The following is a 12,008-nucleotide window of genomic DNA, read 5'->3' on the forward strand; positions in this document are numbered from 1 at the left end:
GCGCTCCATTTGGGGTGCTAACTTCGCCCCGCACCAGAAATTGAGTCATTGAACCCCAAGAGGGAAGCGGGACGCTACTGTAAGTACCCCGCATCCCTCTTGGGGCGCTGCGAGTCAATATCGTGGCACTACGTGTCGTGGTATTGCAGGCCTTCCTCCCCTTCTTAAAGGGAAGGAACCTTGCGCAGCGCGACCCGGGGCCCAGCTGGGACCCCGGGGATCGAAAGTGCCGGCAAAAGGGCCCGGGACTCAAGAGAAGTGTCGGGCTCTTGGAGCGTAGCCGGCACTCTGCCGGGGGGTGGGGGCGTTCAGGAGGCCAGGGACAGGAGCACAGGCAGGTGCTGGCAGGCGGCCAGCAGCAAAAATGTCTGCCCTGCACCTCGCCTTTAAATTGCGCCTCCCCGGCCACAGGTAGGCTGCGTCGGACATAGCGTCCGGTGGTAAGTCAGGGTGCACTCCCGAAGATCGTGGCCAGGGTGCTGTGCACGGCGATGACATCATTGCCGGCGGCGCAGCACCGCGGGGCGCTACCGGTTAGCGCTGCCGCTAACCTCCCGCTGAATTTCACGGGAGGCATGGGAGGCGCCGTGCCCGGGCGCTAGTTGCTTTGCGCCCCGTTAGCACCCTCTTAGGGCGCTAACGGGAGGTGCAAAGCAACCCAATTTCCCCCCCAAAGAAACCAGTGCCTGAAGTAATTTAAAAAGGGTCTCTGTTCATTATCCTGTGTAGACTATGATGCTTTATCTCTCAAGGCAAGTGAAAACACGCTTGAGAATGTTGACAGCTAGGGTTCACCAATGAGTGTTGTCTGAAACACAGAAGCCAAAAAAAAACCTAGAGTAAAAAAGGAAAAGCAACCCAATAACACAACTTCTCATTCTTGGCCTTATCGCCCAGTTCTATTTACTGTTCTCCTCCTTGGTCTCCCAAGTTACACTATTCACAAACTCCAACTCATCCAGAACTCTCCTGCCCAAATCTGATCCTGTACTGTCTTGTTCACCTCTCACCCGTCTTCACCAATTTCCACGGGCTCCTCTTCCCCCAGTTTGTTGACTTCAAAATTCTCATCCTTGTTCCTCCATGGCCTCTGTTCCACTCTACCTCTGCAACCTCCTCATGTCCCAGCTCACTCATTTACTTCTCTGACCCTGGTCTTCTGTCTGTTTCCACCATTGGTGAGAGAAAATTCAGTTATCTTGCTCTGTTCTGGAATTTCCCTAAAGCCCTCTAATGTTGCCACATCTCTTCCCATTTTCAAAAGTCTCCTCAGAACCTACCTCTTCAACTGTGCCTTCAGTCACCCACCCTAACCTTCCTCCTGAACTTCTGCTCGGATGTCTTGGAACATTTCATTACATTTAAGGCACTATAAAAGTGCAAGATGTTCTTGCTGAGACAAGAATAGTGTGATACCTGAGCCATCAACATTAATATTTTCTAGTGGTTACACTGGCCTTGGTACCCATGCCACCCTTTACAGGAATCTATTTTATATTTAAAAAGTCTTGTACCTGCATGACTTCCTGTTGTGCAACACGTATTTTCTGTATGGTCACATGTTTTCTGCCCAGGTCACACCTGTATCATGCTATTTGTGTCATGCTATTTCCATGGAAACTGGATGTCATGCTATCTTTGTCACACCTGTGAATTAGTTTTAAACTGTAAGTTATATAAAGTACTTATATTTACCATTATAGTTACCTTTCAGTCCTCCCAACACTACAAAGAAATATAATTTCATAGAAATTACAACACAGTAAAAGGCTGTTTGGTCCAACCAGTCCATGCTGGTGTTTATCCTCCATGTGAGCAGTAGTCCCCAATCCCATATGCCTGCCTAATTCCCATATCCCTTTATTCCCTTTTCCTTCAACCACCTCTCTAACCTATTCTTAAATGTTGACACTAGGTAACGCTGCTGCTCCTCCAAGCTATCTCCCAGATTCATTCCTACAGATAGTGCTGGAGGCAGTGTTTGCAATTCTATAATCACCTTTTCCGCTTCCTGTTCCTTTCAGGTAAGTTTTACCTTAAATTTATTGATGTTTTACTTAATTATTATTTGCCATCTTTTGGCTTAACTATCATGGGGCTCCCACACTAGGCCTGCTGGGTCAACCCCTAGCCTGCCTGTCTTACTAAGGCGGAGTTCTCCTGCTATTGCCCCCTGACCCGCTGAGTTCCCTTCAGCTCCTTGCCTGTCCATCCCCACTGCCACAGGGCTCCTCTACTGTCCCGAGGTTACTGCCCCATCTTCCCCGCCACCTCAGGATCTGTTGCCACTACTGTAGAACTTCTCCGTCCTGTTTGGCCTGGTCAAAACTGGCCTGGGAAAAAATTTGGGATGAGGTTGGTGGGGGCTGGAGAGGGGGTGTCAGATTCATGGGGAAAGCTCGGGAGGTGAGAGATGGTGGAAGGTGGACATATGAGGGAGAACACAGGAGCTGTAAAGCAAGAACAGTCAGAGGCAAAAGGGGAAGGGTGAAGGAGAGGACAAAATGGGGAACAGGAGACGGGAAAAGGGACAGGTAGGGGACAGCAAGGAGGGCAAGGGGGAGTGTAGGAAAAAGGGGAGGGGAGATGGTGGAGAAGAGCTGAAAAGGGGCAAGGGAAAGGAAGGGGAATAGTAGGAGGGCAAAGAGACAAAAAGCCAGCGAAAGTAGGGACAGAGGAAGAGTGGGAAACGGAGTGTCACTGGGAAAGAGCAGCAGAAAGTACAAATGGGCAGCGGACAGGACAAGTTAAAAGGGAAGAGGTAAAGAGATAGTACACAAAAGCAATGGACAGAAGGGGAATGAGAGCACAAGGAGTGTGGGACAGTAGTTGTGTACATGCAAGGGTTGTTGATGGGGTGAAAGGAAAAATCATAAAACCAGCTGGGGAACCACACATTAGGGAAGGCAGTTAGAATGCCAACCCCTTCATGTTGCTTGCCACTGCCACCCTGCACTGTGGTCACATGCCTCCCCTCCCCCCTTGAGAACTCAAAAGAGGGAGAATGAAAAAGACAACAAACAGAGACAGTAGAAAAGTGGAGAATTATCCAGAAAACAATATAAAAAGACAGAGAGAATCATGAGAGGACAAACTGATATCACTAGAAACACAAAGATGACAGAGACAGGTAAGACACAAACCATTTCCGGCAACCTAATGTGAACAACATCTTGGAAGTTCCATTAGTATTTTTTTTTAAAAACCTGTACTGCCCAGGGGTCCCAGCCTCCATATCTACCAGGAAAGAAACTTCCAGGTTTACTTTAAATTTCCAGGACCACGTGAAGCCCATTTCTTCTCTGGCACTTTAATGTAATTCTAATCTAAAATTATGCTGGAAACATGTTGAATAAATCCATAATTATCAACTTGACAGTATAAACCTACACATTGTGCCATGGAATAAGTTTTTTTATCATAGTTCACAATTTAAAAGAAAAATAATTTTGGTATATTTTAGGGTATGATAGCTCCTAATTGCTCCCCAAATAGCACCCAGCTTTTGGGGTTGTGGGTGGTAGTTTCAATTGCATGAATATTTAACACATTTTATTTAAAAAAAAATACGAATTTGATGTTCCTAATAAGGATATGGTTTAAAAAAATTTTTGAAGAAGCATTTAGTTAGAAAACTGATTCCTTAATCCTGCCAGTCCTGCTTTCTTCCAGTTTCTGGGTCAGCTGGACTGGGACAAAATGCAGAGTTTGATGGCCCTGAATTCAGAGTACGCTGTCATACCGCCTTTGAAATTGACCACAGGTTCGGTATTTCCCCATACGCTTGCGCATGCGCTAAATCCTGAATTTGCGATCCGTCAAGTTAAGATTCCGCTTCGCTGCACGTTTCACCAACCATTCAAATCAACGTGCTGGTGAAAAGTTGGGCTAATTGCCACCTACTGCCCATTAATTACCCTGAAAATGTTTACGTCTGGTGCTGACAGGCGCAGGAGCCTGTTGCTCAGCGTAAGGGCGGGGGGGGCGCGAAGAGATGAGAAAATTGTATTAGTTTATGCTACAGTCCATAACAATGAGGCACTGGTCATGTCTGAGCAGATACAAACTTTGAAAGAAACTTTAATTTGTTCGAGTTTGAGAACAGAGCCTTTTTGTGTCACCATCTTTGCTGCCCAAAAGCCTTTTGTAGTTTTGGTTTAATTCCCAACTTCTACTTAGATAGGATTTAATTCACTTTCATGATTTCCTCCTGTTATCAGACATTTAAACTCTCAAATTTTAGATTATTTAAATAAATCAAAAGTTAGTGAGCCTAACAGAGGAAAAATAAATTCGATAGGACTATAAGACTGTAATTATAGGTATGTGTATTATAATTTTGGTATGTGTATTAAATACTATTGCAATGATCGTAATTTATTAATAAAATAGCACTTCTTGCTGCTAAATTATTTAAAATGAAGAGTTGTGGGCAAATCAGCAATCTTCTCTGTTTTCTGATTGGCTAAGAGGCAGGAAGTTAACTGGACCAGCCACATAAATACTGCGGCTACAAGAGCAGGTCAGAGGCTGGGCGTTCTGCAGAAAGTGTCTCACCTCCTGACTCCCCAAAGCCTTTCCACTATCTACAAGGCACAAGTCAGAAGTGTGCTGGAATACTCTCCAGTTGCCTGGATGAGTGCAGCTCCAACAACACTCAAGAAGCTCGACACCATCCAGGACAAAGCAGTTCGCTTGATTGGCACCCCATCCACCACCTTAAAGTCCGTCCCTCCACCACCGGCGCACCGTGGCTGCAGAGTGTACCATCTATAAGATGCACTGCAGCAACTCGCCAAGACTTCTTTGGCAGCACTTCCCAAACCCGCGACCTCTACCACCTAGAAGGACAAGGACAGCAGGCGCATGGGAACACCATCACCTCCAAGTCACACACCATCCTGACTTGGAAATATATCGCCGTTCCTTCATCATCGCTGGGTCAAAATCCTGGAACTCACTCCCTAACACCATTATGGGAGTACCTTCACCACGCAGACTGCAGCGGTTCAAGAAGGCAGCTCACCATCACCTTCTCAAGGGCAATTAGGAATGGGCAATAAATGCTGGCCTAGCCAGCAATGCCCACATCCCAGGAATGAATAAAAATGTGAAAAGAGCACTGCCCCACGTGATCCCAGGTTCGCATACGCACACCGGTTCGCCCCTGGGATCCGTGGGCCACTCCGCTGTGCACAACTCTGCAGCGTTTGAAAGGAACTTTTCGAAGAGGTGTTTGCACGAGGTAAGTGCGGATTTCGTTCAGATGTTGGCGGCGTACTCCTTAGCTATGCCACCTACCGTGAAATCGGGGCCAATGAGAATGAACCTTCCTGCCACAATATACTTTCTACAGTTGTGAAAAATCAGAAGAAAATTTAAAATGTCTTTACTCACTTATAGAAGGTCATCATACATCCAGTAATTGTCATGTTCATTGGCACCTGAGCTGACATTCGACCAATAAGAATCATCTTTTCTCCTGTATCTGGGTGAAATGCAGAATCATAGACATACTTTGCTCTCCAAAGTTCGTCTTCTGTAAGTTCAGGAGCTACGATACCTTGCCTAAAATATAACACATGTAACAATACAATAAGTCTGCTCTAGGATAAGTATCACCCAAACAGCTCTAGGATAAGTATCACCCAAACAAAACTCTTACAAAAGAGAAAGACAAAAGTTAAAAGCATACAACTTAACAAGGTACAGATGGTAAAATGGACCAGAGTTTCTTTTCTGTATCCAGATGTCTAAATATTTTATATAACAGTGACTTTACTTCAAATGTTATTCATTACTTGTGAAGCACATTGGGACACCCCGAGGGTGCTATGTAAATCCAAGTTCTTTCTTTACTTTATGTGAAAAGTTACTTTTGACAAATTTAGGATCTTACTGACTTAATGGCCCAGAATTTGCTGTCAAGTAACGGTGAGGCTAATCGCGCTCACCGTTATTTATGCATAATTGGTACAGCAACTGCAAAAAACGGGCAGATGTGCGGTCAAACGTGGATATCCAAAAGTTGACGTCCGAGTTGCACTGCTCAGCTGTTAGCTTCATGGAAATGGTATCTTGCTGCTGCCTCACCATTGAAATGCATTGAATGGCACAAAGTTGCTATTTGTGGTAGATATGAACTAAACTCGCCACAGAAAGTTATGTCTTGTAATTTCAAGCGCAAGTACTCTTTTGGCGTGATAACTATTCATTACTGCCAATCAACCTTTCTGGCACTGAAAATTTACTATTACAAGTGTGGAATTTCATTCCTTCAGATATTGATGTTGGAGATTTGAAATATCAAATTTAGAATTAATACAATTTTTTAACTTTTCCTTTCTGTCTCTTTTCTTTTACTCTTAATCCAATCTTTCTTTCCCTCTATTTTGCTTTTTTACCCGATTTGACATTGAATTCACCCACTCTAATTTACACCTCCTTCTCAGTCCTTCGCTGTTTATTTCACAATACTTAAATCTCATTGGTTACGGGGATATACACAGTTGCTTTCCCTGTTCACTCAGGTCCCAGATGTTGTTTCCCTCCCTGCGCCCTCATCAGCTCGCAATTTCAGCAACTTGCCAATCAAAAAATTGAAACCCTAACCCTGCAAAGGAAAGTCTAACTAACGGCAGACACTGTTAGATGCCCTTCTACAGCAAATTATGGCCCATTGTCATTGTTAAGCCTCGAAAAAGAATCTTGCATATTCTGGTATAATTAATTTGTTAAATTTTAGTATAACCATTCAGAAGTGTGAAACATTCAAGTTCTTCCAGATAATTGGCAATAAAACCAAGAGAATGGATTATATTTTGCTGTTATCAGATTTACTGATATTTTTCTTAAGGGTCCAAGATTTTAGAGGGATTTTGTTTTGGTACAGTCAAAGTCACCAACTTTCAAGGCAACACTTCAACAGTTTACCAGGGTTTCAAATTAACACTGGTCTGTTGGAGTGAAAATAACGCTAATGATGTTACTGGGGCACAGAACATTCTGAAGCCAACGCATGCAGATTGAATTTTGTGCTTACAAATTCATAAGCCTTCTTGTGTTTATTTTTATACAAATTACCTGTGGTAGACACCCGTATGAAATTTAATGCATTTTTAAAATTTCTATAATGTGCCATGGAGAGTGTATAGAGAAGATTTACTAGCATGATACCAGGGATGACGGACTTTAGTTATATGGAAAGACTAGAGAAGCTGGGGTTGTTCTCCTTGGAGCAGAGAAGGTTAAGGGGAGATTTAATAAGGCATTCAAAATTATGAAGGATTTTGGTAGAGTAAATAAGGAGAAATTGTTTCTACCAGCAGGAGGTTCGGTAACCAGAGGACAAAGCTTTTAAGGTAATTGGCAAAAGAACCAGAGGGGAGATGAGGAGAATTTTTTTTTAGGCAGCGAGTTTTGATGATCTGGAGTACGCTGTCTGAAAAGGTGGTGGAAGCAGATTCAATAGTAACTTTCAAAAGGGAATTGGGCATATACTTAAAAAGGAAAAAAAAACGCAGGGCTAAAGAGTAGGGGAGTAGGACTAATTGGACAGCTCTTTCAAAGAGTTGGCACAGGCACGATGGGTTCAATGGCCTCCTACTGTGCTGAATTTTTCCATTATTTTTTGTGACAAATCTATTTTTCCCTAAATTTTAGGCTCTGGTCCAACTGTTCAATTATTGTTTGCTGTGGCTTTAAAACACAATTTTTTTATTCATTCATTGGATGTGGGCGTCGCTGGTAAGGCCAGCATTTATTGCCCATCCCTAATTGCCCGAGAAGGTGGTGGTGAGCCGCCTTCTTGAACCGCTGCAGTCTGTGTAGTGAAGGTACTCCCATCGTGCTGTTTGGGAGGGAGATTCAGGATTCTGACCCAGCGACGATGAAGGAATGGCAATATATTTCCAAGTCAGGATGGTGTGTAACTTGGAGAGGAACTTGCAGGTGATGGCGTTCCCATGTGCCTGCTGCCCTTGTCCTTCTAGGTGGTAGAGGTTGCGGGTTTGGGAGGTGCTGTTGAAGAAGCCTTGTCGAGCTGCTGCAGTGCATATTGCAGATGGTACACACTGCAGCCACGGTACGCTGGTGGTGGAGGGAGTGACTGTTTAAGGTGGTGGATGAGGTGCTAATCAAGCGGGCTGCTTTGTCCTGGATGGTGTTGAGCTTCTTGAGTGTTGTTGGAGCTGCACTCATCCAGGCAAGTGGAGAGTATTCCATCACACTCCTGACTTGTGCCTTGTAGATGGTGGAAAGACTTTAGGGAGTCAGGTGAGACACTCGCCGCAGAATTACCAGCCTCTGACCTGCTCTTGTGGCCACAGTATTTATGTGACTGGTCCAGTTAAGCTTCTGTCAATGGTGACCCCCCAAGATGTTGATGGTGGGGGATTCGATAATGTTAATACCGTTGAATGTCAAGGGGCAGTGGTTAGACTCTCGCTTGTTGGAGATAGTCATTGCCTGGCACTTGTGTGGTGCAAATGTTACTTGCCACTTATCAGCCCAAGCCTGAATGTCATCCAGGTCTTGCTGCATGCGGGCATAAACTGCTTCATTATCTGAAGAGTTGCGAATGGAACTGAACACTGTGCAGTCATCAGCGAACATCCCCACTTCTGACCTTATGGTGGAGGGAAGGTCATTGATGAAGCAGCTGAAGATGGTTGGGCCTAGAACACTGCCCTGAGGAATTCCTGCAGTGATGTCTTGGGACTGAGATGATTGACTTCCAACAACCACAACCATCTTCCTTTGTGCTAGGTGTGTCTCCAGCCAGTGGAGAGTTTTCCTCCCAATTTCCATTGACTTCAATTTTACTAGGGCTCCTTGATGCCACCCTCGGTCAAATGTTACCTTGATGTCAAATACAGTCACTGTCACGTCACCTCTGGAATTCAGCTCTTTTGTCCACGTTTGGACCAAGGCTGTAATGAGATCTGGAGCTGTGTGGTTCTGGCGGAACCCATTCGAACTTTCAAGACCAGGAGAGATCTCTGCACATATGCGCTTACTTATATGCATTTGCAGACCTTTGATACCAGATGGTAAATTTTACATGTATTATAAGACAAGGGGCAGGGCATCACCTCTATAAACTTACAGGCTGTCCAAAAGGATCAAAGAATGGCTCTGGGCATTTCTTTAAACCAGATTTGATACAACACTGGAATTATACCCCATGTTTAAATGTCTTAATCCAAATGTACACTCTCGGGAGCCGCAAGCCTACATTTCGTTGTACTGCACTTGTGCACTAACAATGACAATAAAAGTTGATTTGATTTGATTTGATTTGATGATTTATCAAGCCCAAGGAATCGGACAGAGGTGGCCTGTCCAAAGGTAGTCATACCACTCTGCTCTAAAAATCAGATCTTGACTTGACTCTGGAGTTATACTGTCATGTTTGCTTTTGCTGGTATGACATTTCCATTGTTATGGAACAAACATTCTAACATCTCCATCTGAGGTATCCTGATAACTCTCAATCTTGTTCCTAACCAGATATTCACCCAATCTTTTTTCAAAAAATAAAATATTGTTAATTGACATGGCAATAACAGCTTTTACTGGGAGTCTGCCCACGTCTGGTGTAAGGTTGGGGTCTCAAGTCTTGCTTGAGGATTACTAATTTTATACATCTTTAGTTCTGTGTTCACAACCCATGTTATATAGCTTGTTCTCTGATGGTATTTTTTTGCTCCTATCTTATTTATTCAGAATACCACTCACTTTTTTCTCAAAGGGTTCCTATCCTTGTAAAGAAAGAAGTTAGCCTACAAACGTGTGCATTCCTTTTCCCCCATTGTTTAATTTTAAAAAGTCAGAATCAAATTGAGTGATAAAATTGCACTACATCAGAAATATATCAATACATAAAAATAGAAGACAGGCTGCAATGTCATACCAAAACTCTGTTGTACTATACCTATAATCATGTATTATCTTTCTAGCATTGTCCAACTGGGCATTTGATGGAAGAATATTCCTGGGGTCAGTAACAGTGAAGAAGTGTTTTGCTCTCCCAATAAAAGTACCCTGGTCCCATCGAGGCTCTTTGGTATTGATGTTCAATGACACTTCTCCAGTCATTTTATAGTCTCTGCAAGGCAAACAACAAACATGAAAGTTATGCATCAGCTGGCCATGCAAATTTTTTTTTAAACCAACTGCATTTCAATTTAATTCAGAAAAGATAAAATAGCATGCTCACTGGATATTATTTACAATGACAGGTGATATATATGACAATTTAACCTAATTATTGCTACCCTATTGTGTTAACCTGTATTTATATGGCTGTAAGTTTAAACTACATTAATCCAGTAGTAAGTCAATAAAGGTAATAAATATTTTTATTAAGACTAACTAATGCCCTTATTATACCAGGATTTTCCTATAATAATCTGTAGTGGTGTAAATATTCTGCAAAAAACACTAGTACAGAAAGCCAAACTTTGATTTGGTAGCTTTAGTTCCACCAGAATTACCAAATAGGTAGCTTGGCACAGAAGTGGTGGTAAATCACCTCTCTTCTAACAGACTGAACTGTAAGAATGCCAGGAAGATAATGTGCATCACTACATCACAATGTTATCTCACAATGGTACATTGAACCTGCCCTACTTACTGATGTGTACCTGATCCTGTGGACAAATAATCTCATACCTGTAATAGGACTGAAAGCCAATCACATTTTCAGTTTTCTGATGCTCAGTGGCACTTCAAGTTTTGGAGATGATCAGAATCCTATTGTCTTTGGATGACCATACAAACATAACAAGAGTAGGCCTTCAGTCCTTTGAGCCTGTTCCATCATTCAATTAGATCACGACTGATCTGCATCTCAACTCCATTTCCCTGCCTTTGTTCCATATCCTTCGAGTGCCTTACCTAATAAAAATCTTTTCGACTTCAGGTCTTAAAAATTTCAATTGACCCAGCATCCACAGCCTTTTGGGGGGGGGGGGGGGCGGTGGGGAAAGAGTTTTCCAGATTTCCACTAACCTTTGTGTGAAAAATGCTTCCAGATTTCACTCTGAATTGGACTGGCTCCAATTTTGAGATTATTACATAGTATTACATAGATTATACAGTACAGCAACAAGCCATTTGGCCGAACTAGACTGTGCTTATACTCCACATGATCTCCTCCCATTCCAGCCTTTCAGCATATCTTTCTATTCCCTCGTCTCTCATGTACTCGTCTAGTTTCCTTTTGAAAGCATTGAAACTATTTGCCTCAATCACTTATACACTAAACACTAGTGTAGTTTAATGACCTGCTGAGTGTTTTCAGCACTTTCTGTTGTTGCCTCAACCACTTCCTATGGTAGCGAGTTCCACATTCTAACCACTCTGAGTAAAGACATTTCTCCTTATTTCCCTATTGGATTTGTTAGTAACTATCTTGTATTCTCCCACAAGTGGAAACATTCACTCCACATCTACCCTTTCCAACCAGTTCATAATTTTAAAAGATCTCGATCAGGTCTCCTCTGGGTCTGCTCTTTTCTAAAGTAAAAAGCCCCAACCTGTTCAATCTTACCCAATATCTATAATCTCTCAATTCTGGTACCATCTTTGTAAATCTTTTTTGCACTTTCTCCTGTACTTCTATGCACTTTTTATAGTAGGAGAGCAGAACTGCACAGTACTCGAAGTGCAGCCTGACCAGGGTCCTATACAATTTTAACATAACTTCACTACTTTTGAATTTTATACCCCTAGAAATAAATCCCAGTGCTGTGTTAGCATTTTGAATTGATTTGCTGACCTGTGATGCTGCTTTTAATGAGTTGTTCACCTGTATCCCTAGATCCCTTTGATCTTCTACCCCATTCAGTTTCTTATTTTCTAAGGTGTAGGTGATGTTTTTGTTTTCCTACCAAAGTGTATCACCTCACATTTAATTATGTTAAAGTTCATTTGCCCCATAACTGCCCAGTCTGCAAGTTTTCTATGTCCTCATGTTCTGGATTCCTCCACCAGAGGAAATAGTT

General features: G+C 42.9%; 1 protein-coding gene across 2 annotated transcripts in view; it reads right to left on the minus strand.

Moving 5' to 3' along the window:
* The window catches only part of LOC147113932 (sideroflexin-1), an 87,220-nt gene that overhangs the window by 33,073 nt on the left and 42,139 nt on the right, over positions 1 to 12,008 (minus strand). For both annotated transcript variants that reach the window (XM_085995368.1, XM_085995369.1), the window contains exons 2-3: positions 9,935 to 10,108; positions 5,398 to 5,568 (exon numbers count right to left, since the gene is read on the minus strand). In XM_085995368.1, the coding sequence (XP_085851494.1) occupies positions 5,398 to 5,568; positions 9,935 to 10,098 (335 nt within the window). In that variant the 5' untranslated portion in view covers positions 10,099 to 10,108. The remainder of the gene's footprint in view (positions 1 to 5,397; positions 5,569 to 9,934; positions 10,109 to 12,008) is intronic.

Source organism: Somniosus microcephalus, chromosome 8 (genome assembly GCF_052327205.1).
Source record: "Somniosus microcephalus isolate GS21.2 chromosome 8, FLI_Smic_1.0, whole genome shotgun sequence".
In the NCBI taxonomy this organism is placed as follows: domain Eukaryota; kingdom Metazoa; phylum Chordata; class Chondrichthyes; order Squaliformes; family Somniosidae; genus Somniosus; species Somniosus microcephalus.